The 25951-nt window shown below is 40.5% G+C and overlaps 1 protein-coding gene across 1 annotated transcript in view; it reads right to left on the bottom strand.

The window, feature by feature from the left end:
* Window positions 1-11099: 11099 nt before the first annotated feature.
* The window catches only part of PPA2 (inorganic pyrophosphatase 2), a 36163-nt gene continuing 21311 nt past the window's right edge, over window positions 11100-25951 (bottom strand). The window contains exons 8-12 of the mRNA XM_040598313.1: window positions 20924-21051; window positions 19011-19096; window positions 17418-17487; window positions 12337-12376; window positions 11100-11283 (exon numbers count right to left, since the gene is read on the bottom strand). Of these exons, the coding sequence (XP_040454247.1) occupies window positions 11255-11283; window positions 12337-12376; window positions 17418-17487; window positions 19011-19096; window positions 20924-21051 (353 nt within the window). The 3' untranslated portion in view covers window positions 11100-11254. The remainder of the gene's footprint in view (window positions 11284-12336; window positions 12377-17417; window positions 17488-19010; window positions 19097-20923; window positions 21052-25951) is intronic.

Here is a 25951-nt window from a genome sequence, read left to right as displayed (position 1 = left end):
CAACAAAAAGGCAGAACTCCTCTGAGGGCAGCCATACTGCATTCAAACTACACATGGGATATCAAAGGTCCAGCTTCTGCAGAACTGACTTGTGACTGGATCATACTGTGATGCTAACTCCCTGTCAGCCCTCTCCAAGATCATCTGGAATGGGCCTAACTAGAATTAACAACTTTGGAAGGGGAAAGGGAAGGGGAAAAAAGAAAGAAGGAGGGGGGAGGGGAAGAAAAAATTGCCTAGTTTTAGTCCAACAAGCAAACCATAAAAGTGTCGTTGAACTTCTCCTTTCTGTGCTCCTCAGATGGTTCTCTTTTTCAGATGGAAAGGGGAACTGTAAAAAGAAAGACTTTTCTCATCCTCTTTCCAAACTGGCATGATGAACAGCCAGGGTGTGAGGCTGTTGTTAGGGGTTTGTTGTTTGTTTTGGGGTTTTTTTTGAAGGCTGAATGCTTATTCAAATTCTGAGCTTCCAGGTCACACCATCCTGCCACTAGCTGAGACTCCACTAGGCAACAACCTGTTCATTATCATTTAAAACAAAGCAACAGATTTTATTCCTGTGTTGCAGTCCTAGTTCTCACACCATCTGTGAACAGACCATTTCCCCTGGCTACAACAGAGCAGAAGAGATGTCCATCACCAACCGTTCACACCATGCCTTGCTCAGTTACCACTTCCTCAAATCTGCTGACTTGTTTAGTCTCATTATCTCTCCGTTAGCCATTTCTATCAAAATGCCCTTGGTTCAGTTATACAATCAAAACTGTAAATCTTTGCAAGCTTGATCTGAGAGGTGGAAACCTCATGAGGCATTTGCTACAGTTAGTTCCTGCACATCCACAGCCTTCTGGGGACAACCTACTCAACCGCCTCAGTCTCACCTGCAAAATCTCTCTTCCAGAACTACTGCTTAATTTAACAGCGCTAAATTGTGCATTGTTGACGGCAAGCACATAACATCTTCTAATGCCATGACAAGAGGGAGGGAGCATGGAATAAAACCTTGGATATGCTTACCTTCCTATCCCTCCCTCCCTCCCTCCCTCTCAAGGGTCTCAGGCCCAAGTGGAATACCCCCGGAAACCCCTCTACCCGGCTGCACTAGGGCTTAAGACAGTAATTAAAGCACAACTTCCAACAAGGGCAGATCTGTCTCAGCCTGTTTTAGAAAATTAAAGAGGGGAAAAGGCAAGAGATCACTCAATTGATTATCACAGCTGGGTTTTGCTGATAATACTGTAATCCAGCTAATAAAGTTGCAATTGAGTTTAACTTGGCTCCATGTCCTTTAATGTAAATATTCTGCTGCTGGCATTAAGCGTGTTAATATTTGAGCATATGGTCGAAACACCACACTTTTACTGAAACAAACATCATCGGCTTGAATAAAAAGCCAAATACACAGACTCCTACACCAGAATGTCTCATTAATGGAAAACTACTAACAAATATAGTTAATTATTGGGCCTGTATGAATAGTTCAGCTTTCTACTTTCTAGGGCTACAGTCCCATCACACAAATATTTTCAGTCACCCTGCCAAAGGAATTGCCTTTAGTTTACACTTTCACCAACATGACAAGATGGGAAGCAAGAAGAAAGATAAGACATCCATAGGTCTGCATTAGATGCAGAAGTTTCCTCACGTAATAAAAGATCTTAACCTCCTACCCCTGGCACCAGGTGTGAGGTTACAGTTCTCTTTCACCACTGTAAGTGTTCTACAGTAACGCTGTGTAGGTCAGTAATCTCCAAATGCCAGCTCAAAGGGTTTGTGAAAACAACATAAGAGATGCCTGCTGAACTCCTGGAAGGCAGGAACTCTTCACAGTTTGGTTGCATGGCAGAGAAATACATGTTGGTTGCTATTGTTCATGGAGGCTCTAGGATTCAGCTGGCGAAAGGACACAACAGACAGGTCTTAATCCACAGAAAAGTACTTCCTCAAGGCAAGCTGCACTTTGTTTACTTTTATCTCCTTTGTGAACACAAGGCTTCCTTTTCTGGGCCTCAGTGACACGTGGTACACAGACCAGCAATATATTAAGATACTGGCCACTGCTGTAAAAGATAACAAAAGATATTTTTACAAATACATCAGAAACAAAAGGAGGGCCAAGGATAATCTCTATCCCTTATTGGATGACAGCGGGGACATTGCCACAAGGAATAAGGAAAAGGCTGAGGTACTTAATGCCTTTTTTGCCTCAGTTCTTAACAGACCAGCAAGTACCTCTGGGTACCCAGCCCCCGGAGCTGGAGGACAGGGATGAGGAGGAGAATGAAGTCCCCACAGCCCAGGAGGAAACAGTCAGTGGCCTGCTGCTCCACTTCAGTCTGCACAAGTCTAGGGAGCTGGGTGGGACCCACCCGAGGGTACTGAGGGAGCTGGTGGAGGAGCTCATCAAGCCACTCTCCATCATTTGTCAACAGTCCTGGCTAACTGGGGAGGTCCCAGGAGACTGGAGGTTAGCCAGTGTGACACCCATCTACAGCAAGGGCAGGAAGGAGGATCCAGGGAGCTACAGGCCTGTCAGCCTGGCCTCAGTGCCGGGGAAGGTTATGGAGCAGACCAGCCTGAGTGCCATCACGCAGCACGTGCAGGACAGCTGGGGGATCTTGACTAACCTCATCTCCTTCTATGACAACATGACCTGCCCAGGGGGTGAGGGAAAGGCTGTGGATGTTGTCTACCTGGACCCTAGAAAAGCCTTTGACACAGTCTCCTACAACGTTCTCCTGAAGAAACTGGCTGCTCATGGCATGGACAGGGGTACTCTACGCTGGGTTAAAAGCTGGCTGGCTGAGCCCAGGAGCTATACACCGCTGTTGGCCGGTCACAAATGGTGTTCTGCAGGGCTCAGCATTAGGGCCAGTCCTGTTTAATGTCTTTATCAATGACCTGGATGAGGGAATCAAGTGCACCCTCAGTAGGTTTGCAGATTACACCAAGTTGGGAAGAGCATTTATCTGCTTGAGGGCAGGAAGGCTCTGCAGAGGGATCTGCACAGGCTGGGCCAAGGCCAAGTGTATGAGGTTCAACAAGGAGAAGTGCCGGGTCCTGCACTTGGGTCACATCAACCCCACACAGCGCTACAGGCTTGGGGCAGAGCGGCTGGAAACTGCCTGGGGGAAAAGGCCCTGGGGGTGCTGGCTGACAGCTGGCTGAGCATGAGCCAGCCGTGTGCCCAGGTGGCCAAGGTGGCCAATGGCATCCTGGCTTGTATCCAAAACAGGGTGGCCAGCAGGACTTGGGAAGTGATTGTCCCTCTACACTTGGCACTGGTGAGGCTGCACCTTGAATCCCGTGTTCAGTTTTGGGCCCCTCACTGCAAGAGGGACACTGAGGTGCTGGGGCGTGTCCAGAGAAGGGCTATGCAGCTGGTGAAGGGTCTGGAGAACAAGACTTATGAGGAGCGGTTGAGGGAACTGGGGTGGTTTAGCCTGGAGAAAAGGAGACTCAGGACAGATCTTATTGTTCTAAAGGAAGTTGTAGACAGGTGGGGTCAGTCTCTTCTTCCAGATAACAAGCAACAGGACAAGAGGAAATGGCCTCAAGTTGCACCAGGGGAGGTTTAGATTGGATGTTAGGAAATTTTTTTTCACAGAAAGGGGGTCATCAAGCATTGGAACAGGCTGCCCAGGGAGGTGGTGGATCACCATCTTCGGAAGTGTTTAAAAACATGTAATGTGGTGCTTAGGGAAATGGTTTAGTGGTGAACTTGGCAGTCCTGGGTAGATGGTTGGATTTTATGATCTCAAAGGTCTTTTCCAACCTAAATGGTTCTTTGATACATCATGGATCCAAGGTCCCAGTATCCTACATTTTTACTATTTAGGGTATGCTAAATTTATCACTTAAACTGTAGTCCTGCTTACATGACCATTTTGTGTCACAAGCAGCTGCTATCGCTCCATATAATATATAACTCGTTTGTCAAACAATACCACCACGATAGTAGTATAGAGGCTGAACGATCAGGGTAAGCCTCTGTAGAGTTCATCTCCTCCATGTATCAGCCACTGCCCCCAAGAAACCCACTAATGTTCACCGCTCCTCAAGTTCTCTCAACTGCAGAACAGGAAGAGCATTTAATTCTCTTCCCATCTTTTAACTGTTTTTTCTACTTGGAGTGTTAGGTCTTTGAGGCGCTATGTATATTTTGATGTACCTACTACAATGCTCTCTGATCATGATTACAATGAGTTCTAAATAGATGCAGAAAATGGTTATGGCTGCAAAATGAGGTTTTTTTCATTATTCATATTCTGGAAAAGAGCATCTTTAAAATCAGAAAAAATAGCTTCCTGGTTGTTATACACAACAACCATTTCATTTTTATGGATACTCTGTATCAATGATGGGTCAGAAGACCTCACTGCAACATTAATTCAAAATGAATTTTTAAATAGGGGGTTTTAAATAGAAGATTTTACAATTTGAACATTCAAATGCAAAGAAAGCAAAAAGCAGTTATTACAGAAGAGAACTGGAAATTAGGCAGCTACCTCTATTCACTATGCAACTAATCATCATAAAGCAACAAATTTTGCTAAGCTTATTTTAATAAACCTATATTTAGAAAGGAATTAGGCTTTTAAGTTAAAAGGAAAAAAATCCTTTAGTTTTAGGAGCTAGTGTGCTTATGTTCATTAACTGCTACAGTTTTCTCGGTCCCTTGCTGGTAAAGGGCATTTCCCCCGGCACCACACCCCCACCTCTCCGCCTTTTTCTCTTCTCTAAAAATACAACTTTTGTTTTTACATGAGATCACCAGATCACATATTCAGTGAAAAATAGCACAGGCTGTGCAACTCGCATACATTACACTTTCAGGCAGACCATAAGCATATTGGTATGATTCAGATCAGCTATACTACGTATATAACAAAGAGCTTGCACGTCACAGAAACATCATTCTGATATTTTCAAGAATTGTGTCACTTCTTCCAAGAAGTGTTAATTGAAGAGAGACATCTAAGGCTGATTTGCATTTCAGTTGGAGGTCCCACAAACCATTCCAGCTCAAGATAGAGAGCTAAGTGAATCAGAGAGCTACTTTTACAAAGCAGATTATCACTAATTGGGGAGCAATACTTTTACAGGATTTGTAGATAACAAAGATGTTCTGATGACACTTAGGTCCACAGAAACATGAATTTCAAATCTCTTCCTGTATTAGGATAGGAGATGCCATTTCCCTTTCCACATTTGGGTCCCCTTGTTCTCAGCTAGCTGCACAACAAGCTACAACTTTCTTTTCACGCGCACTTCACAGTGACCCTTGCTCAGCTGCCCTGCTATTACCCTGGCTCCGTTTCTCTTGCAGGATTTCCCTCACACACACATAAAACTATACAAACTTTGAGAGGACTTCAAATTTGCAGCTTCGCGCTGCCAACCTATCGGGTCAGAGACACATCTGCTAGTAATAAGGCTTCCTTGATGTTTGAAGTTTTGAAGCAACTAATATCCACCACATTATGTAACAAACAGGTAACGTCCCTGTGTACAGGCACAAAAAGAAAGAGGGGCAGAGAGAGGTTTATGTGGTTTGCCTGAATCAGAAAACTGCCTAAGTAAAGGGCTAGGGATTCCTGAATTGTTGATTCCCAAATTGTCACGTATGAGAAATAATCTAGTTAAAGCAGGGCAATAATGAGACAAGAAGTAAATGCCAGTGAACAGCTCTGTCAGGGGAATTTTGTCCTCACCTGACTGTGCCTTCCCTCTCATCCCAGATCTCCAGGGAGAGCAGGCTGCCAAATGCCGCTCAGCTAGACTTGATTTTTTTACCACACAGTAGGTCTTCTAAATAGCAGGAACTAGCAGGATATTTTTGCTTTGACTCTTAAACCAGCTTTGTTCCCAGACCTCCTATGATTTAGAGTTAAAATGCTCAGAACTCCCAGGTGGTCATGAGTTACACTTTGAAATTGGCTTTTCCGCACTCCAGAAGCAACACGCATAGGCCATTAAGGGACTTGAAGACCTGCTTAAGAATCAAGTCTAGTCTCCTGCAGAACTCACAAGGACTAAGATGCCAATTCACACCTTGAACTTTTACCACCATTTACGGTCTTTTCAGTCTTAAGATAATTATGTCATCAGATAACCCTCGGGCAGATTCAGTCAAATCCTTCAGAAAGCCTGTCAGTACAGCTAACCTTCCTTTTCACTGTAAGCAAAGCTGAATATATCCTACGTTTTCCTAGACACTGGAAGGAGTTCCCCTCTCAGTGTTGGAGAAGTGTCAGGTCTCTCGTAAAAATCAGGCCACTCACAGAATCAACTTTTCTACCCATTTCACAGGTAGCATAAAGACTATGTGGTCTGCCCAAGCCCGCAAGGTACACTATGGAAAAAAGAGAATTTAAAGTTAATTCCTTGTATTCCAGCCCAGGGCTTCTGGCACCAAGTAAATATTTACTCCTTCGCTTATTTAAAATGTGAATTACAAAATACTTAAGACACATTCTCAACCCCCAGCCTGTAGCTGGTATAATTGCAGAGCAGACAGCAGTCAGACACAGAGCAGACAAACTAGTTTTGTAACATTCCAATATCCATGTCCTGATATACGCACCAATAAACGAGCATAAAGCTAATAACAGCTCCATAGTGCAGCCATTTCAGTGACTACACTTACTCTCTTCATCCTGAAAGAAAAGCTTACAGGACCACTTTGTGAGGATGGTGAGACACTGGCCAGGTGGCCCAGAGCAGCTGTGGATGCCCCATCCCTGGCAGTGTTCAGCGCCACGTTGGATGAGACTTTGAGCAACCTGGTCTAGTGGAAGGTGTCCCTGCCCGTGGTAAGGGGGCTGGAACTAGATGATCTTTAAGGTCCCTTCCAACTCAAACCATTCTATGATTCCATGATTAGCACTGAACACCGCACACAAAACCAAATCTTTGTATCTGAAGAAAACCCCCTTAATTTCCAGGCAAGCATTAACACATACACAGAAGCAAACCACAAGGAGTGCAACCGAACACAAATTTGCATATGTACTGTAATATCTGGCTAATGCAAGTATTATTCTTCCAAAGATAATAAACAAAAAAAGTTAATATTAAACTTGGTGACATCTGTGAGGAATCTAGAAACTCTATGAGGATGTCCTAAGGGAAAAAGCTAACAGACAGCACTGTGCTGGCACATAAGGCACATTCTTCATGCACAGAATTCTTACTGGTTTCTGCAATTCCCCTTACAATAGGAAACCCTTTTTTGACCCTTGCAGTAGACCAAATCATCAACAAAAATCTTACTTTTGACTGAGCATACTGAATCACTGATAAGACCGATTCAGTTGCAATTTATCAGATCAAGAATGAGAGAAAACATGCAGCACTATCTGAATACTGCCCATAGCTCCAGAACACTTAAAAGCTTCTGCCACAAGAATTAGCAGTGAATTAATGAGCCAAAGCTGACAAATAAGCACAAAGTGACAATTTACAGCAGTGAGCTTGGCCTTTTTTGGGCTACCCTCTAGACCCCACTTGTAGTTTCAGGAAGAGAGCACAGCATACATCCAGCATCCTGCTGTGAGGAATCAAAAACTGCATGTGGGTCAGTCAGGCAACTTTGCTGAGCACCCAGGTCACCTCTGCACAACCCCAAAGACTCTCATAAAGTCAATTCAACAATGAATACAATTGCTGCTTTCTATCGCTTTCCCCTACGCAGGAGATCAAAGATTAAAGCACTGTTTCTGGGGAAGCAATTGCAACTCGTGCGTGGTAGGTAAACGTTCTTCTTCATTGACGAATGCATCCTACTGACCTCTTCAGTTGCATGAAATCAACATTGTTACACATTGCTGCAATATTCAGGCAAAACTGTTCTAAAACATTTTGGTCACTCCTTTTTAATGTTCTATTCATTACTTTTACTCGCTTGAACCTCCTAGATGCGTCTTCCATTCTTTCTGTTCTCTTCTAGCTAACTTCTCACCTCTTTGTTCCCCAAATCCCAGATCTCTTGTCCTCAGGGGTAGGAACCCAGGTTATCAAACCTGGGGGGGGTGGGGAAATCACCTTAAGTTTTACAGCAAGGACAGACAAAAAAAATTGCACCCTACTGACTTAATATTGGGTTTGTCTTTTGACTGGAGTAAAACTGAACTACAACCCATTAAAAAGATTCAAGCCCAGTAAAAGCAGAGAAGCATGAAATAATACTTTGATCAGTTTAGGACTGCTGCATGCTGTAGCTCTTGAGCGTCAATTTAAGTGGCAACCACAAGTTACAGTAAGGTGCTCCTCCTTGCATAACATCTATGAACAGTTCTCCCAAAAACACTTCAGAATTACTTTTTATTCTTTTGGGGGGGGTTCAGAGGATGCCCGTTGTTGCTAACAGCATGAAAATAATATCCTAACAGTGACAACAGCATACTATTTTCACAATGCTTTGAATTCCAAATAATGAACGTTATTTCCCTGTAAGTAGAACTCAAACCCCATTTTCTCTGGAGGGACTGAAGCGTGGACTCCATGGCAGTAAACGGTACTATTTTAAGCAGGAGCTGATGATTTACACATGTAAAAAGAAACTTCACCATCACAATAGTGAGGTGGGAAAAGAAGTAACCTCTACTTTCTCTCCAAAACAGAAAAGAAGAGGAAATCAAGATGCAAAGTTATCCTTCGAAGATATACATAATGTGTATTATATATTCAGCACAGAAAATACAGTTAAGATGGACTTATTTCCTGGGGAAAAAAAGAAAAAAATGATTTCTCTTCAAGACATCTCTCCAGGAAATATTAGAATCAGATATAAGAAAATTATTTTCATAAAATTATTGAGAAGTGGACACTGCTACACTAAGCCTCCCACTACAATAAACCGATTTTAAACACAACAATATAGGCACACAATACAAACAGAAGACCTAGCCTGTGAAAAGAGCCAAAATAAAATAAAAAATGTTTATTGCACAGACTTGTTTTTCCTTAGGAGATCTGAAAAATGTATTCTAGTTTCTCTGTCCCATTTCCCTAATCCTCTTATTAGCAGACATTCTCTCCACAGCTATTTCATTACACTTCATTTCTGAAATCCACATCAGTAGCATTCAGTACATTTCAGCAGCAAGGCTATAGGTAACAGTATATCTTTCTATCCCATTTGGGAAAAAACTTTAGCAACTATACATAAACAGGTGCTGAAAATACTCTGAAGACAAGACAGTCAACTGTTTATATACTCCACACGTAATAAATATTTTAACATTTTTAAATCTAGGATAATATTAGGCATTTCTCGTAATTTCAATTTTCAGCTTTCCCAAGTACTATTTGTTGTCGTCTTGCACAGCATCTAATCTGATCTCAAAATTTATTACTCCTCCTTAATTCCTAACCATGTGCCATCAATACAGTTTTAAATCAAAAAACACTACTAAAATTATTTGAAGCAAGAACGAAGTAACTTCTGACCTAGTCTTGGCATGTTCAGCATAGATACACACGTAAACAATATTTGTTTTTCGTATGTGTACAGCTTTTCATTCTGTCTCTCAAAAAGATAAGGACAGCAGTGACCACTGTATAGGGAAGATAACTTGATTTTACACAGTTTGCTTCATTGTCCAGCTGCCCCTAAGCACTTTACAAAACAGTAAGGCCTCCTAGATGTACCACCACATGGGCAAATACAGCAGCTGTTCTGTGCTCTGCTACAGCTCACTTCTAACCAGAGAAATCTGAGAGGCTACACATGAACACAAGACACTACGGAAACACTTTATTTTTAAAAAAGGCCATTATATGTGTAAGTATAATGCTGCATGTTCTTCGAATTCTAAAATCTCAAATAAAGTACGGTAAATCAGCACTTTAAGTGTACATTGGATGTTAACATATCGCTTGACTAAAAAAAAAAAAAAAAAGTAGTCCACAATATCTGAGGTTTATATTGCATTTCTCATACCACTCCTAAACACTGTATAAAACTCTATGCAGATGGGAGAACTCCATCTACTCCCAAGTGCCGAGGCCCTAATGGAGATCTCCCAAGTGACTGGTGCTTATACACTAGAGAATATCCTAGCAGAAGGTCTCTAAACCAGGAAAATCAACTCCTAAAATCAAAGAACCATTCCCACAGGCAAAAGCTTTCTTATTAATAACTTTACTAAGGAAAAATTAGTCCTCTATTGCAAGCCACAGCCTAACTTTTCCAGTTCTTTATATCTTCCATTTCCATCATGCATCAGCAATATTAACATATTGTTTCCGTCATCATACAAAGCAGACAACTCTCACCTTTGTTCTCAGTAACAAGCTGGATAAAGCTATCAGTCTGTATCATCATTTCATCTCTTTCTACTTAACAGCTAGCTTTTTTTGGTGTTTTTAATGAACACCACGGGTACAGACAGGCCAGATATAAACCTGCAGTAGAAAAAATGGTAGATATTTTTACCATGAAAACACAAAGCTCAGTTCTATACATTTTATTAATGTTGATTCACTGAATGAGAAGCTATCAAAAGCCTTTAGGCATACACAACTCTAAAAATGGAAGCTTTCCATAAGGAAAGTCCTTCCTGTATGACAAAACAGACAGGTTATCAAAACAGGACGTAGTAGAGAGAGCACACATGCATCCTTACTTCAATTGTTATGACACTAGCCCTTCCTAGTTGAATTACTCTTTGGAATGAAGTTGTATTTGGTTGGGTTTTCCTAAGGCAAGTATGGTCTGCTCATAACTTTACAAAGCACGCAGAAAGAACTGGGCACAAAAGTGTATACAAGTCAGGGAAAGGCACCCAGCTGTGTATTAAAGAACATGGTAAACTGTTAGGCCTATTACATAAAGTTTATTGTCCACCTGAAACGGATTACAGTCAGGCTGGCCAGGCAAGCCCTAAGATGTAAATTTACGCAGTCTTCTATGCACCTGATGCATTATTCCCGTATCTAGAGAACAAGGTTGAAAACACCCTGTCTCCTACCTCATTTGATACTAAACTTCATGAGTGGGTAAGATCAGTTCTGCAGTTCTGAGTCTCAGAACTGCAAACAAGCAAGTTTCCCTCTGCTCCACACTGTACAAAGACAGACATAGAAAGGAAACACTAATTTTTTAATATCAATGTTTATTTACATGATAGAAGGCTTACACAAGTTGAAGAGTTGTTTCAACAGGAACCCAACAATTAGTGCTTTTGCCTGTCTTCAAAAAAGGGATGCCTTTAAGATTTGATGATGCAGCTTCAGAACACTTTGACGATCACTTGGGAAAAAAGTGCCAGGAATCAACTAAAACATAAAATACACATAAAGAATGACATTTGTTCTACACAACTGGCCGTACACAAACACTTGAAAAACAACATCCTGCTCTCTCAGCTGTCTCCTCTCCCACAACAGTACTTCTGGGTGAGGTCTGTCCTCAGCCTGTGCAAAGCATGGCCTCAGACTAGTACCCGCTCACTTTAACAGTTTGGCTGAAACCACCCTGCAACAAGTTACAACATTGATGTGACCGTCCCTGGAAAACATCAAAGATCAGACAGATTATGTTCAGTTGTCTGTCAGAGGTCTGAGATGTAATGCTTCAGTAAATAAATGCTATTTATTGGCATACCCTATAAGGGCAAATGGAATGCAGCTTGCTTTCCCATGACATGGACTACACCAGATGTTACTTTGCAAACAATCTGGAACTTGACTCATGACTAAGTTTCTCTTAGTGTTTCCATTAACTCACTCCATCTCAAAAAGCACGTATGTCTTCCCTATAGTTCCTGCCAGTAGAAATATCTTTTCTTAAGTTTTAACAAAAACGAACATGTAGGATTCATTCTTATTTCTTGAAGAAAAACATGAAGTATTTTCAAGTTAACAAAACATATAACAGTGAAAAGAGAATTTTGTCCTTAGAACTTACATCTGAAAAGCAAATATGGTCCATTCTAGGAAAAGGAGCTGTTTAAATGATTAGTTAGCTACTGTGAGGAATGACAAAAACTAAGGCAAAGGAACCTTTCTGCTTTAAAAAGGACAAATATAATGCACTTGCTCTCCTCAGTTCCTCACTTCCTCAGTTCCTCTTCAGTGACAGAAAAGTTTAGTCTTATCTTTTTATGTGGGCTATACTTTAACTCATACTCAAAAGTAATCTCCCACAAACCACCCATGAATTTCTGTTCATGTTCTGTTTAACAGGGGACAGGCATTAGAAGTCTGACAGGATATAACAAATATCATTCTCATGTGCATTAAAACCACCTTTTTTAACAAGACAATTTTTATGTCGATTTTTAAAGCAAATGATTAGAGAAATTGTATGGCATTTGGGGAAAAAGGTACCTTCTGGGGAAACAGAATCTCCATTCACATGCATGGGTGCCTAAAAAGAAGAAAAAGAAAAAAACAAGAAAAAAGCAAACCAATGTATCAGTATTTGGTTGAAGTTTCAGAGGTAACACCCAAACTCAAAGCTATTTTACTGCTACAGTCAAGAGGTATTAAACACAAACAGAACTTACTGTTGCCCCCACAGGACAATGTTCTACCTTACAGACTCCCTGCCCACTCCCCCCAACTACTGTACAAATTGCCCATAAATGACAAAACACACACACTAACGAGTGACACATTAACACCTTACCTAAAGGGGAATCTCCTACCATATCGTTTTGATGAGAACAGGATTTGCTGTTTACATACTAAAGAGTGAAAATGCCTTCCCAATTACATTACTATACAAGTTTCGGCATAAGGTATGCATGTGATTATACACACACACACACTTTACATTATATATATGCAAACATTTATAAATAAACATATGATTATACTCTCTTACAATTACATTTTGACAGAGTAGGATTCAGTTCTGTGTGAAGTGACAAACTGTTTTAAAATGTAGGTCTGACATTTCAAAGCTGGATACACCAGGATTTAATTGCAGTATTACACAGTATGCCTTGTCCTGTAACTTAAAGGACAAAACTAAAGCCAGTTTTAACACTGGCTCGATGAAACATGCCTCGCGATGAGGATGCTAGTTACTTGCATAAGAACAATCCTCCACCGCCCTTCTGACAAGTTTTCCAAATGACATAACTGATGGGAAAGAAGCAAAGAGCATCTCAGCAGAAGTAATCCTGCAACACTCACCTGCACGCACAAATGAAGTGCAAAACCAGGGTGGATGCTGGCTTTTGCCATGACACAACCACTTACCCCAGCAGATAACCCCACAAGTAATCACTGAGGTGAACCATGCAAAAAAGAAGCCACCTCCAAGGCAGCATTTACAGGTGTTTGAAGCTTCAGGAGAACAAAGCTGCACAGTGACCACCCATGTCTTTCACACCAACAGGGTGGCACTTCCTGCCACTGCTTTAACGGCATGTGATGACAATAATGAAAACTTTGCAGTATCCTGGCAGGCAGGCAGGCAGACCCAGAAACCTCGGAGCCAGGTTTAGCACAGTGCAGCTCTCGGACTGAGCCCCATTGGTGTGAAATTCCCTCGCGAGCCTGCCTGCCTCTAAGCACGCAGAGGGCTCAATCCACTGAGAGTGGGTCAAAACCCATGAGGAGGAAAAAGAAAACCAATATCCTTTTTCCCATTTTACCCAGGATAATCACCTGCACAAGGAGATTAAGCGACTGATCTGAAGGGATGTGGCAGTATGACAAACATAATCCAGGTCTTCCAGGCCTTACCACCAGACCATCGCCTATCTTTCCAGCAAATCCAAAGCTTTATCCCACAAGGTAGGGAGAACCAGTCGTCACTATGTACAAGCAGGTGCCTGCCACTTTGGGGATAATTGCTTAGAAAGTTTAAGGTAACAACTCGGTACCTTCCCACCACAAACAGACCACAACCTCATCCCACTGAACCAGGAGTCTTTTTGTTACACAACCCTTTCCATCTAGAACACAGTTTAAAACCCGAACAAAATAATTTAAAACAAACCAAAATCCCAGACTAAAAAACCCAATCAATCTTCCGTTTCACAACTGGCTACTGAACAGAAAATTCAGCCTCTACTAAGTCCCAAATGGAAATGCCCTCACAGAACATGTAGGGAGAAAGGCAATTTGCAGACTTTTCTTGCTTATATTATCTCTATATTATATTAATTATAATTATATAATTATCTGAATTACTCAAAACACATCATTAGATATACAGATGCAAATTTTGTTGGGAGGTTTTTTTAAATTATATGGAAGAGCCAAGTGTTTTCCCCTGCAAGACACTGTTCTGCATTTTATCAGATGAGACATCATCTAGCAAAGCTTTCCTAGTTCACTTTCCAGTATTATAAAGGGAAAAATTATGTGATAAGTCTGAGAACCACTGCTCTACTAACTATATATAGATTTTCTTGGAGATTTTCCAATTTGCCAAGTCCTCAGTAGCTTCTTCACAGAGCAAGTGAGCAAGCAGTTCTCAAGGATTAATGTTAAACAATAGTTTGGCTGTCCTGGTCAGTTTTACAGATGACAACACTTAAAACCCTTAAATAAATAGTACATCTTGGCACTAACACATTCAGCTACAAAGCTCTGCTCCTCCTGGCTTCAGTTTCCAACATACACTAACAGTGGAGCCGAGACAGATATCAAACCATTTGCAAAGGCTGGAGAACCCTAGAATTTTTCACCACCTAGTGTTAAAACTCAACTAGGTTTGTAGTTGCAGGGGGCTGGTGTAATTCTGGCTGGTTCAAATGTTCCATATATGTTCCCATATGCACATATCATCTTTCATCTCTTTGGGATTGTCAGGACATGGCAACTTGACCAGCTATAGAATCATTCCTAGTCTGCCACCAATACAGATGACAGTACACGTGCCCACCATGTAGAAGTGAACTCAGTGGAGTGTAAATTCCCCCAACGGAGACAAGACATTCTAGTCCTGTATCTGTAAAATAATGAAAGGTCAAACAATAGCACAATAAATCTACTGAAATCAACAGGACTATCTTGGGAATTACCCAATCAAAATCTGTATGAAATTTTGATTAGTACACAATTTGGGAAGCATTTGGTAGGATTTGTTTGTTTTCCTTTTGGTTCTTATAGATCTCTCGCTCACCATAAAAATTTTTTCATAGCAGTACCAAGTTTTCCTTTGGTGGGGTTTTTTGGGGGTATTTTTTTGGTTGAGGTTTGTGGTTTTGGTGTTTGTTTGGTGGGTTTTTTTATAACAACTCGATATACCTGATTGAAGGCAATTATCACCCAGTCAAAAATTCCGTATTTGAGTCTGACCCAGGAGACAGAATTGTAGGGTACCAGCTCTCACTGCACAAGTAGCTCAGAAATTTTGCAGTCGCTGAAATACATTTCTCACTGTTCTTGCACACAAAATCCCTACCTCAGCTTTCATTCTTCTGTTTTCAATCCAGAAGTTAATAGATGGACATAAATTAGAAGAAAATGTATCTACTTTTAGTTCATAAAAACAAAAAACACAAAAAACCCACCCAGACAGACACAGGCAACTTTCATTTAAAATTACCACCAGCCATTAAGATTCTGTAGCCAACACTCATGTACTTTCACTTCAGGTGTTCATCTCTTTCAAACTAATAACCAAAGCAGGCAGTGTAGCACACTAGACGAAAAGATACGTGCTTAAAACATGCAGGTCAACCTCCCTGCTTATATTTAGAGTGTGCACCATTCATATTTCAAGAGCATTTTACTTTTTTTATTTATCGTAGATTGGTAATTGCACGCAGTATGAACAGTATTTAAAAGAGTATTGCCTCTTCTCCCTGCCCAAAAAGCACCAAGCGGTAGTACCCTACAAAGACACAATTAAAATACTTCGAACTGAAAAAGAATGATGGAAAGGAGTGATGACAACTTCCCAAAACCAGTATCACTTAAAAGCCAGAAAGTGATAATACCTGATAAGAATGCAAGTGCTCAAAATAAAAAAAATTAAAGTTTGATACAATATATTTTATGAACTTGTTTTTACTAACCTCCACCCCAAAACCCAGGAAGTTTTATTTGTTATTAGAAGACAAAATAATGGATACTGCTGATTTAAACAGATAATTATTTACCCTACATGCTTCAAAGTAGAAACAGCACAGAAAGCAAAAGGAAATACTCCTTTGCAGGTTTGCCATCATCCAAATACATCTGAACTTCAAATTTTAATTGCATTTAAACACTTACTAAAAGTTACTGTAAATTTGAAAACAGAGGAGGTAAATATATGCTTTATAGCTGTGAGTGACATGCCTGAAAACATATCTGAATTCCAGAATGAGTTTTTCTTTCATTTAAAACTTACAGTCCAATTAATAAACATTTATAAGGCCAATCATAAAGACACTTTTGAAGAAGTCCTGAAAGCAAGAGACCTGAATAGGAAAACCAGTTAGGTTTGACACTTCTTTATGACTTAAACCAAGTTTTCTTTGCAACTGACAAGTTTTACTTCCTTGTGACAAAACACCACCAAGGACAACACATTCTTACTAGGAATGCTGTTGGAATGTTACCTGCACAGGCAGTGAATGGCATCCTGAACTTGCGTAATTCCTGTGACTACTGGGGCAAAACACTGGCTGCCCAGACAGCCATGCACATGTGCAAAATACCTGCCACACTCATTTGGTCATGAGCACAGTCTCAATCATGGCACATGTTAAAAATAAAAACAAGAATAATAATAATAATTAAAAAAAAGAGTAATACTTGGGGGTTCTTTTCTCCATGTAATTTCTGGTAACTTTGCTTAATTTCTGGCATCCAAACTAGCAAATTTTAAAATGGAAGAAATTCTCCACTAGCATTTGCACATGAAAGCATCAGACCTGCAGGACATTTTTCTTGCCTGAACAGGAAACCTGCATGTTTTCATTTTATGTTAATTTTCAGAATATGACAGGCATTCTTTAAGAAACATTCAAAAAAGCATCCCCCTCTCTTACAGCAATGCATTTAATTATGCAAGTAGACAAACAAAGGATCCCTTTAGTGATTAGGGACTACAGTCAGCTAGTCAATGAGTTCTAACACTGGGTGGTAACTCATGGCAACAGGGGAGACAGAGAAGACAGCAGGCTAGATACAAATAGCAGTCCATCTTGCTATTCAGGATCAGAAGAAACAGCACTGCAGAGGGAGAAAAAAAGACAAAACAAAAAACCCCCACCAGAACAGCAATGAACCTGCCAGAAAGCACAATTGGACCACTGCAATGAAAGATTTGTTTTATAATGCTTACATTTCCCCCACAACCTTTGTGCTCTTCCTTTTACTTTATGCCTAAAATTTTTATTTAAGGACCATTTCAGTTTAGCTACTTCCTTTCAGTTTTGGAGCTCTTAATCTTCTTTTCCTATTAATCACTTAAAAAAAAAAAGCGGGGGGAGGAAAAAAGTACAGATTATCCTTACCGACTGCACAATCATTCGGGCATCCTCTTCGCTGCAACAAAACGGACTGCCATTCACCAGAACATTTGTGCTGGAAAAACAAAATTAAATACACATTTTATCAATCAGTGGAAAAGAGACACACACACACACTATTAAGTACCTATGGAAAAAAACACCTTCACATATAGAGCTCAGAAATGTGTATCTGCAAGAAATGAGGAAGTAAAAAACATAAAAGTAACCAGTAATGCTGGAAGAGAGCAGGGGTGTGGAGGGGTGTTCTTTGTTTCTTTGGATTTGAGGGGGGGTTTAGGCTCTATGTTCTATATGAATACAAGCAGTGCTCACACTCAGAGCTTTTAGCAGCTAACTTGGGTACGGTTCAGGGGACCACAGTTAAACTAAATCCCCCCACAAAGTCAATAGAGATAAACTGGCACTTCCTGAGGGAATTGAAAAAACACCTAGATGGCTAGCACAAACAGCGTGAATATCCCCGTCTCTTATGCCTTGAAGGACAGGCAGATTCTGTGGCAGATCACCCCTGGTTTGCAGTAACCTGCCTGCAGTATGTAGCAAGGAGGAAGAAAAAACACAAGTCAAAATTCTGCTCCTACATAAAGCAGCAGACACCTGTACTGCTTCCAGAGAGCAAATTCTGGGACCAAGTACTTTGCAGAGATCTTTCCCTATAGATATCCAGCCTTTCACACCAAAAATGAATTTGGTCATGAGTTTTGAAAGTCCTAAAGAGTAAACAGCAACAAGTTCAATTCCTCAAAGTAAGACTGCAATTTTAATTATTTTTTAATTTTGCCAACATGAACCTCAAAGCACTTCTGAAATAATCAAGACCAAAATTTTAATATTATCCTACCGTATTTCTATCATGCTAAAACAGAACTACCGACCTGGCCAACTGCTACGGTGTTCAAACAGCTCCAAGAAAAAGAAAGTCACTTTTTCCCAATAAAGTAGAAGACAACAGCAACTATCTGAGCACACCTTTCCCCACAGCCTTTGCCCTCTGGTTTCAGCTAACGGTAGGCAATCTACTGTTCTTGGAAAGCACCAGGCGAAGATACCTGCCTACTTTTCAGGCCCTCTGATGCCAGAATTGCCAATGCAAACCACTCCAGAAAGCTTAGTAAAGTCCATTTTAATTTAGATCAGGCCAAAGGCTAATAAAAAACAGTAATTTGGCTCTCTCATTCCAGACAACAACTAAAAAATATGGAATGCTAAGCTGCTAAAGAATTTTGCAGCACAGCAATGCAGCACTGGAGGATGGAATAAACAGTGACAAGAGGATTTACACAGAATACCAAGATTCTCCCAAAATGATACTGAACACACACTCTGGAGCCATTTTCCTAAAGTTAATCTATATCACTTTTATATGATCAATATGTTTTTGGAACCACTTACCAGTAAGTCATTATCATACAAGGTGCAATTAGTCAACCATAGTCTATTATCAATTATCAAAACCACGAGTATTTCTGTCATCTCAAAGTAAAAATTCTAAGCAGCTCATGCACAGCTGCCACACGTAGAATACCACCAGCACTAGCAAAAGACAAAGAAGAAAAGACATGACTGGACACTTACCACTTAATAGTACCTCCCTCAGCTTTCTTATGAAGCAAAGCTTTCCAGTGTTCATGGGTGGATTTAATAATTTCAACAGCAAAATCCTAGTTTACATCAAGGAAAAGTTTTATGCATTAAAATGCTATTAAACAGAAAAAAGTCACAGAACTAGTTTAGTAAAACATACTTTTCATCTGTTTTTTTTTAAGGGCCCTCCTTCAAGGCCTCATTAGATTTCTGTAAAATATAACACCCTTTTTATGAAAAGAAACAAACTTCACTATCTGTCAAATACAGTGGCAACACATTCAGGACTTTCCCTTGGTCCACAGCCAGAAAACATGAAGGCTGCACAAATAAATCAGCACTAGATGCTAAGCAGACACCTACAGTTGTAGAAAACTGTACCGGGTCCTAAATGGGACAAAGTGTCAGCTACGACTCCTCTGTCACACATACACATCAAGGTCAGAGTTAAGGTTTCCCCTCTAGTGACAAAATTTGCATTTACTTCATTAATTGCCCAATCATATACTTAAGCATTTGCAACAACGTAACATGTCAGCTGCTTAACAGTTTTTGTTTGTTTTAAACAAAAGTAATATTGGGGGCATGGTAGGGATGAGAAAGTTTTTTAAAAAATAAAATAAAATAAGCCCTTGCTGTCCAGATGATGATATCTAGACTGGCTTGCAAAAAGCTGCCAACAGAACATGCACACTTCCTAAGAAGGAGAGACTTGGCAAAATGCCACTGGAACATTGTGAACTTCACCAGAGCTGCTGGAGCATAGCCAACAGCTGCCGCCCCACATTCTGGATCTCTAGAAATGTTGGAGAATTATTCAAGTGCTCCACACCGGCTATCCTGGGGCATTTAGTGCCTCAAGCCTGAACTCCAATGGCCTGACAGGGATATACCGTTAAACTGTCACTACAGAGTGACACTCTGCGTTACAGAGCAGGGCAATTTCTAAAAGCAGTTCCTGAGAGAACAGGGGAGAGAGATGAGGTTATCAAGCCTTACAACTCTACACTGGATTGATTTAAAAGACAGTTCTAGTGCAGAGGGGAGTCAGAGCATCTCTTTAATCAGACAAAACATGTAAGTTGCCTGTGCTGGTTAGAAGGCATTTTATAACTTTGACAGCACACTGCAAGGCTGAACTAGCTGACACACGGGCATCATTCCACAGGAACCTGTGACACTTTTGCCAAAAATAGTCTACAGAGAGTGTGCAATACATGATTTTCAAATCACTTTTACTCAAATCACACCCAATTTCCTCTGGAAAAATCCAGGTATTTTCTTCAGTGAGGTCTATTCCCAGGTCCACTCTCCTTTCAAACCCTGGCCATTTTTACTGTAGGTAGTTGAAAACACCATTCATTTTCTAAAAAAAGAGAAAATATTTTTTCAGCCTTCAAGCCAAAACCAGTTCAAATGTTTTCACATAGAACTACCAGGAAGAAGTATACCTTGAGCAAATACCAAATATGAAAAAATCTGCAACCCATTGTCTGCCTTAAATGGCATGGCCTTAAAAAAATTGTCAGGAAAATTTATCAAATCAGGACTGAAAAAATACCTGAAAAGACTATTTGTTCATTCCTCTGACAGTAAGAATGAAAATGCTGTGAAGAAACCTACAAATGCACAGATAAGTGTGTAAGTCTCATCAGGATTAGGACTGAATGTTTTGGTTTTGTTTGGCTTTTTACTGACTTCCGTTAATAAACTATGCATTTTCCCTGAATAAAATGGAAGGCAGCAAAGATTATTTATTCCTAGCCTAATAAATCTTTTTCAAAGATCCCTCCTATAAAAATTCTTTTTGTTAAACCTCATCCTTTACAATTCCAAAAAGTCTATGATGTATTAAAGAGGCTACATGACAGAATGATGCATCTTTAGTTTTGGATTATCTTCACCTTGTCTTTAAATTCTCCATTAAAAGCAAACTGATTTTCCGGTTTACCATCAGGGACTTTATATAATCTGAACCAGTCAACTGTAGCCTCAAGATAACCTGGCTTGTGCTTCTTAACATCGTCAATATCTGTAAATTAAAAAGAAAAAAAAAAAAGGAAAAAAAAAGGACTGGTCATTTTTACTCACAGTTTTTGTAACATTCATTTTTTAAAGTCTCATAAAGGATCTGCTAACAATTTGATTTCACTGAGCACTTTCAAAGTCATTGCGGAACTTCACTTCATTACATCAGATGCCCATAGTTGGTATCTTACGCTTTCACGACCACGCTGAACAGGTAAACCAGTTGCCTCCTGCCCTTCGTTAATGAAGGCCCAAAGGGACAATGATTAAAAGGACCATACTTCTGACAGGAGAAGAAGAAAATTCTATATTTATAGGCTTTCATCTCAATACGTATCTCTTGCAATACTTAAGATTATTCAGTGAGGTAATTGTTTTCCCCAGCAACTGCAGGGACTAAAAGCATTTCTTGATAATGAAAGAATAGCTAGTAAAAACAATTTCAACATACGGATTTTTAAACCAGCACCTCAAAACAAAATACAGGCTTGACTTCTCAAAATTACCTTAAAGGCATCCCTTTGCTCACATTACTTCCAGATTCAGCCCATTAGATACAAGACAGATATGTGCCAGGAGCACTAAACACTAACTCTACTGATAACCCCATGATATCTGCATACTCACAGTGATAAGTCAATTCTGCCTTTACCTCTATAATCCTACTGTGCAAAGATGGAACGGGACACAAAGAGGAATGCATGCCATTTGCAGGACACCCTTGGGAGGCAGAGATGAACACTGCCACAGTGGGTACAGAGAGATTAAACAGTCACACAGTAATTCTGCTCAAGGGCTATACTACTATAGCAAAGGCGCAGTTCATGATCTTAAATGTTCACTTCTGCTGCGCCTATCAAATTTTACCAGGTTGTCCTGTAGACTACCATCAGTTCTGTCACTTGCAACAAAGTGGTCCTATCACCCCCTTGGCAAATTAACTCTCTGGCAATACGTTTACATGGAAAAGCCTTCAACACAATTTTAATTGATTTTGGTATAATAAAGGAATTTGTCCTTACTGGAAGCAAAGTACTTTTTGTAGCTGGTGTAATCCTTCTCTTTCCATCTATTTCCCTCCTAATGTCACTTCCAATGGAAATGGGAGCTGACTTTTTATTGCTGTACTTTGCATGCAGTCTTCCAGCTCTTTCATAACTTCACTTAGCCCACTTCCCATGGTGTTATTCTCTTTTTCTGGGGTTTTTGCAAGTCAGTTGCTGATTTCTCCCTTCTCAATTCCCTCTTGCTCTCTCTCAGTACTGCTTGGTTACTTCATTCTCTTCTGCCATAGATATGCCTCACTAACTGACATCTCCTGGTTGGCAGTGATTCCTAGCAGATACTCTTCTGTCTATCCAGTCCTCTAAACCAGATTTTCAGAGTGCTTAGTCTTCAAAATTGACACCTAGTCCTGTGCTTTCCATCTTTGAGTGCCTAAATGTCTTTTTAAAGATCTAGGCTGTGAACCTGAACAAAGACATTCAAGTATTTCTAAAAAGGACAGTATGAGAAGGGAACAAGCCTTGTGCTACAGACAACGCAATTCCCTGTAGACCACCAAGAGAGATGACACATGGACAGAACTGTGTGACCAAACCTATGTGAGAAGATAAGCCGAGTGTTCATAGGCATCTCATAGATGCCACTCCCAAATTCCACTGGATCACACACTACCCAAGGAATAAAACATAAAACTTTGAAGAACCTTATGTAAATTTTTGCTTCTGCACACACTTAATAGGGCTACGTGTTTATGGACTCAGAAGTAAAACACATTTTGCACTTGGCTGCTGGCCATCTGCCTGTAGAAGATTAGGGAGTTTCATTGGCAGAATCCCAGAAAAAAGCAAGGGCACATAAGGCTATGCTAGAGGCAGGACTTCTAGCTGAATACATGTTTTAAGAGTACAAGAAGTCTTTCACTGGGATGGGTGGGTGAGACCAACCAAGAAGAAAAGATTTAGAAAAGGGTGGGGACTTGGTTGGATGCTTCATTTGGGCACTAATAAAACTGCAGCTCCAATTCAAACTGGTTTCAGGGCTACAGTGTATCATCCTGTTCACTCCAAGTGTGGGACCATTCTCCCATCTTGAGCCCTTGTAATCTCCTCCTCTTGCGAGGTTTGAACTCACAAGTTCTAGTACTTGTTGGAAGAGACAGTATCTCCTCAGGTCTGTAAAGCAAACTAGGCTGCTGCAGCAACTTCCTTGGCTTCCAGCAGTGAATGAACCCCAGACCTCCATCTCTAGACACTACTTAAATACTTTCTCAGACTGCCGGTACTTTCTTCTGGTTCCTGTTCCAGCAAATTTCTCTCCTAACTCTGCTTCTCCACTCCTCCTACTTGGTTATTTGTCTCCTATTCCCATAAAAACCATTCACCAAAAGTGTCTGTCTACAAACTGACACCTGGGCCCCTCCCCACCTGTTGTTCCTTATTTACAGGCCTTGGTTTTATTTCTTTAAAGGACTCAAATATTAGAATAGGCTTTGGGGCAGCCTTTCCTTACCTCCTTAAGACAGGGATGACCACCCTTCATAGACAGAATTATGTCTCCGAATTTCACATTCTCTACTGGAAGATACCTTGCCTAGGTACAATGACTACACAGAAACAGGCTACAGCATTATATGCCCCCTAAAGTACTGGCTGCTGTATATTCTCTTTTGAGGACTTAAGAAGGGGGACAGCGGTTACTTTTCTTTCCTTGGTCCTTGCAAGTTACTTTCCTTCATCCCCATGCTTCACTTCACTATTCTTTATTATGAAGGACAGCTACTGGGCACCATATGAAGCTTAAATGGTTGAAAGAAAAAAAAAAACACAACCAAAACATCTGTATTATAATGCATTGCTTGGGGGCAAGCAGCAGGAAAAACGTGTATGTGTGTGTGCGCAAGAATAAATTGATCCTGTTGCTGTGCAGTCAGCACGAAGCACAAAATATAAGGAAAACAGGAGCTCTCACATCCACAACAGCCATGTCTTCAGTTCCTTACAAGCTGCCATAGAAAAGCTTGAAAGACAGCTTGCCCTCCGTTCTGAAATCCAAACAGCATCTTTTGGATATCAGGGGGAGAAGGAGAAAAATATACTTGGAGAACAAAAGACTAAGTAAAGAAAGGTAAAATAATAGATCGTGATAAGCAGTACAGTGATATATGATTTAAACCAAACAAACAACAACAAAAACACACCAAAAAACACTTAAATGTCTTTCCCACAGTAGACGCTCTTAAGACACTTTCTTCTGACCCTGACTGCTTACCTTCCCTCACAACTACGTACTCACACTGATGTCAAAAAGGGCTTAGCAAGTATGGGAGTAGCAAGCACGCACCTGGCCTAATGCAGTTTCATCCCCACAAGCAGCTCTTGCAGGTATATTATCAGCAGGTACCCACTAGGCTCTAGGTGGTAACGTCTTTATACTGCCTACATACAACCACAGGTCACATTTTTCTGGGCACCAAAGTTAAGCACCAAGGGTTTAAAAAAAAAAAAAAAAAAAAGATAGCTAATCACATTAAGTGTGCAGTTTAGTCTCAATAAGGAAAAATCTCTGAAGGCTGGCACAAACAACCACTGCTAGCTCTCTTGTCAATAGAGCGAGCCAATGCAAACGCAGATCCCAATTCTATCTGGCTTTGCAAGACAGCAACAAAAGCATTTGTACCAAACTACCGTTTTTAGTACAACAGATGCTGCTTCTTGCAAGCAAAGCTAAAACAACATGCTTGCAGCAAGCTTTCTAAACAAGGTCTCTGGGAAGAGAGGACATATGTTTTTAATAACATCTTATAAACATTTACAGGAAGCAGCAGCAACATTCCATATAAAGGCATTTGGTATATTTTGTGCAGACTGGTGTGAGGGGGTAGGAGGGGAGCCTCAGTACAGATAATTAATTTCTTTATATTGAATGCTTACACAAATCCACAACAAAGGTTTTCAGGGCCTCTCTGCTTCTATGCATATAAATACACTCTCATGCAAGGATCTATAAAAATATATGGTACAAAGTATGCCATATGCTTTGGTTTTGCCATTTAGGGTTTGATCACTCAATTCACAAAGCCAATCTCAAGTTGCATGCTGGAAAAGAAGCATGACAAGATAGCACAGTTAACTATACCAGTGCCAGCAAATGATAGTGCAAGAAAGCCGGCAGACTTCACCAACTGCTGCAGAATACAACCAGACATCTTTCCAGTAAGCAACAGCAAAAAATGGCTACTGAGATTCCAGGCCAGTAAAACACCTCCAAAATGCCATCCATTATTCATCCAATTTGCTCAGGGAAGGTAAGATGACCTTTTGAGAGCTGTACTTTTCATAAGGTGTTTCAAACACACTTCCTGTTTCAATTGCCAGTGATATTCAAAACCTCTTGTCCAACGTGAAGATGCCATATACATTTAGACCAAACTGCAGCACGGAAGATGCTCATCCTTTCTAAGCCAAACATTGTAAAGCACATCAAGTATGTATGTGAATTTCAATACATTAAATTCTATCCAAATTATGACATAAGCAGACAAGCAGCCTTTCCAGTCCAAGAATTTGTTGCTTCTCATGGCTAGTATTTTACAAAAAAAAAAAAAAAACACAAACAAAAAGCAACAACAGCAGCAAAAACACAGCCAGGCCTATTACACCACCAATATTTAGTGTTTGAGTGTGCAGGGAGCTATTAGGCCATTTCCCACACTTGCTTGATCTGAAGCTTTACTGGCCTGCTAACGGCCATCTACCTTGCAACTGCCTGAGCAGAAACACACCACAGTGGTTTTCAGGTTGCCACAAAGACAGATCTCACTGACATAAAGAAACTCTGTCATAGATACTTGCATCTGACATACATCTTGTATTCGGAGTGAGATTATCCCCACGCCCACC

Source organism: Falco naumanni, chromosome 1 (genome assembly GCF_017639655.2).
Source record: "Falco naumanni isolate bFalNau1 chromosome 1, bFalNau1.pat, whole genome shotgun sequence".
Classification (NCBI taxonomy): domain Eukaryota; kingdom Metazoa; phylum Chordata; class Aves; order Falconiformes; family Falconidae; genus Falco; species Falco naumanni.
Note: the sequence above shows the minus strand (reverse complement) of the source record. Positions and strands in the feature narration are given on the sequence as shown.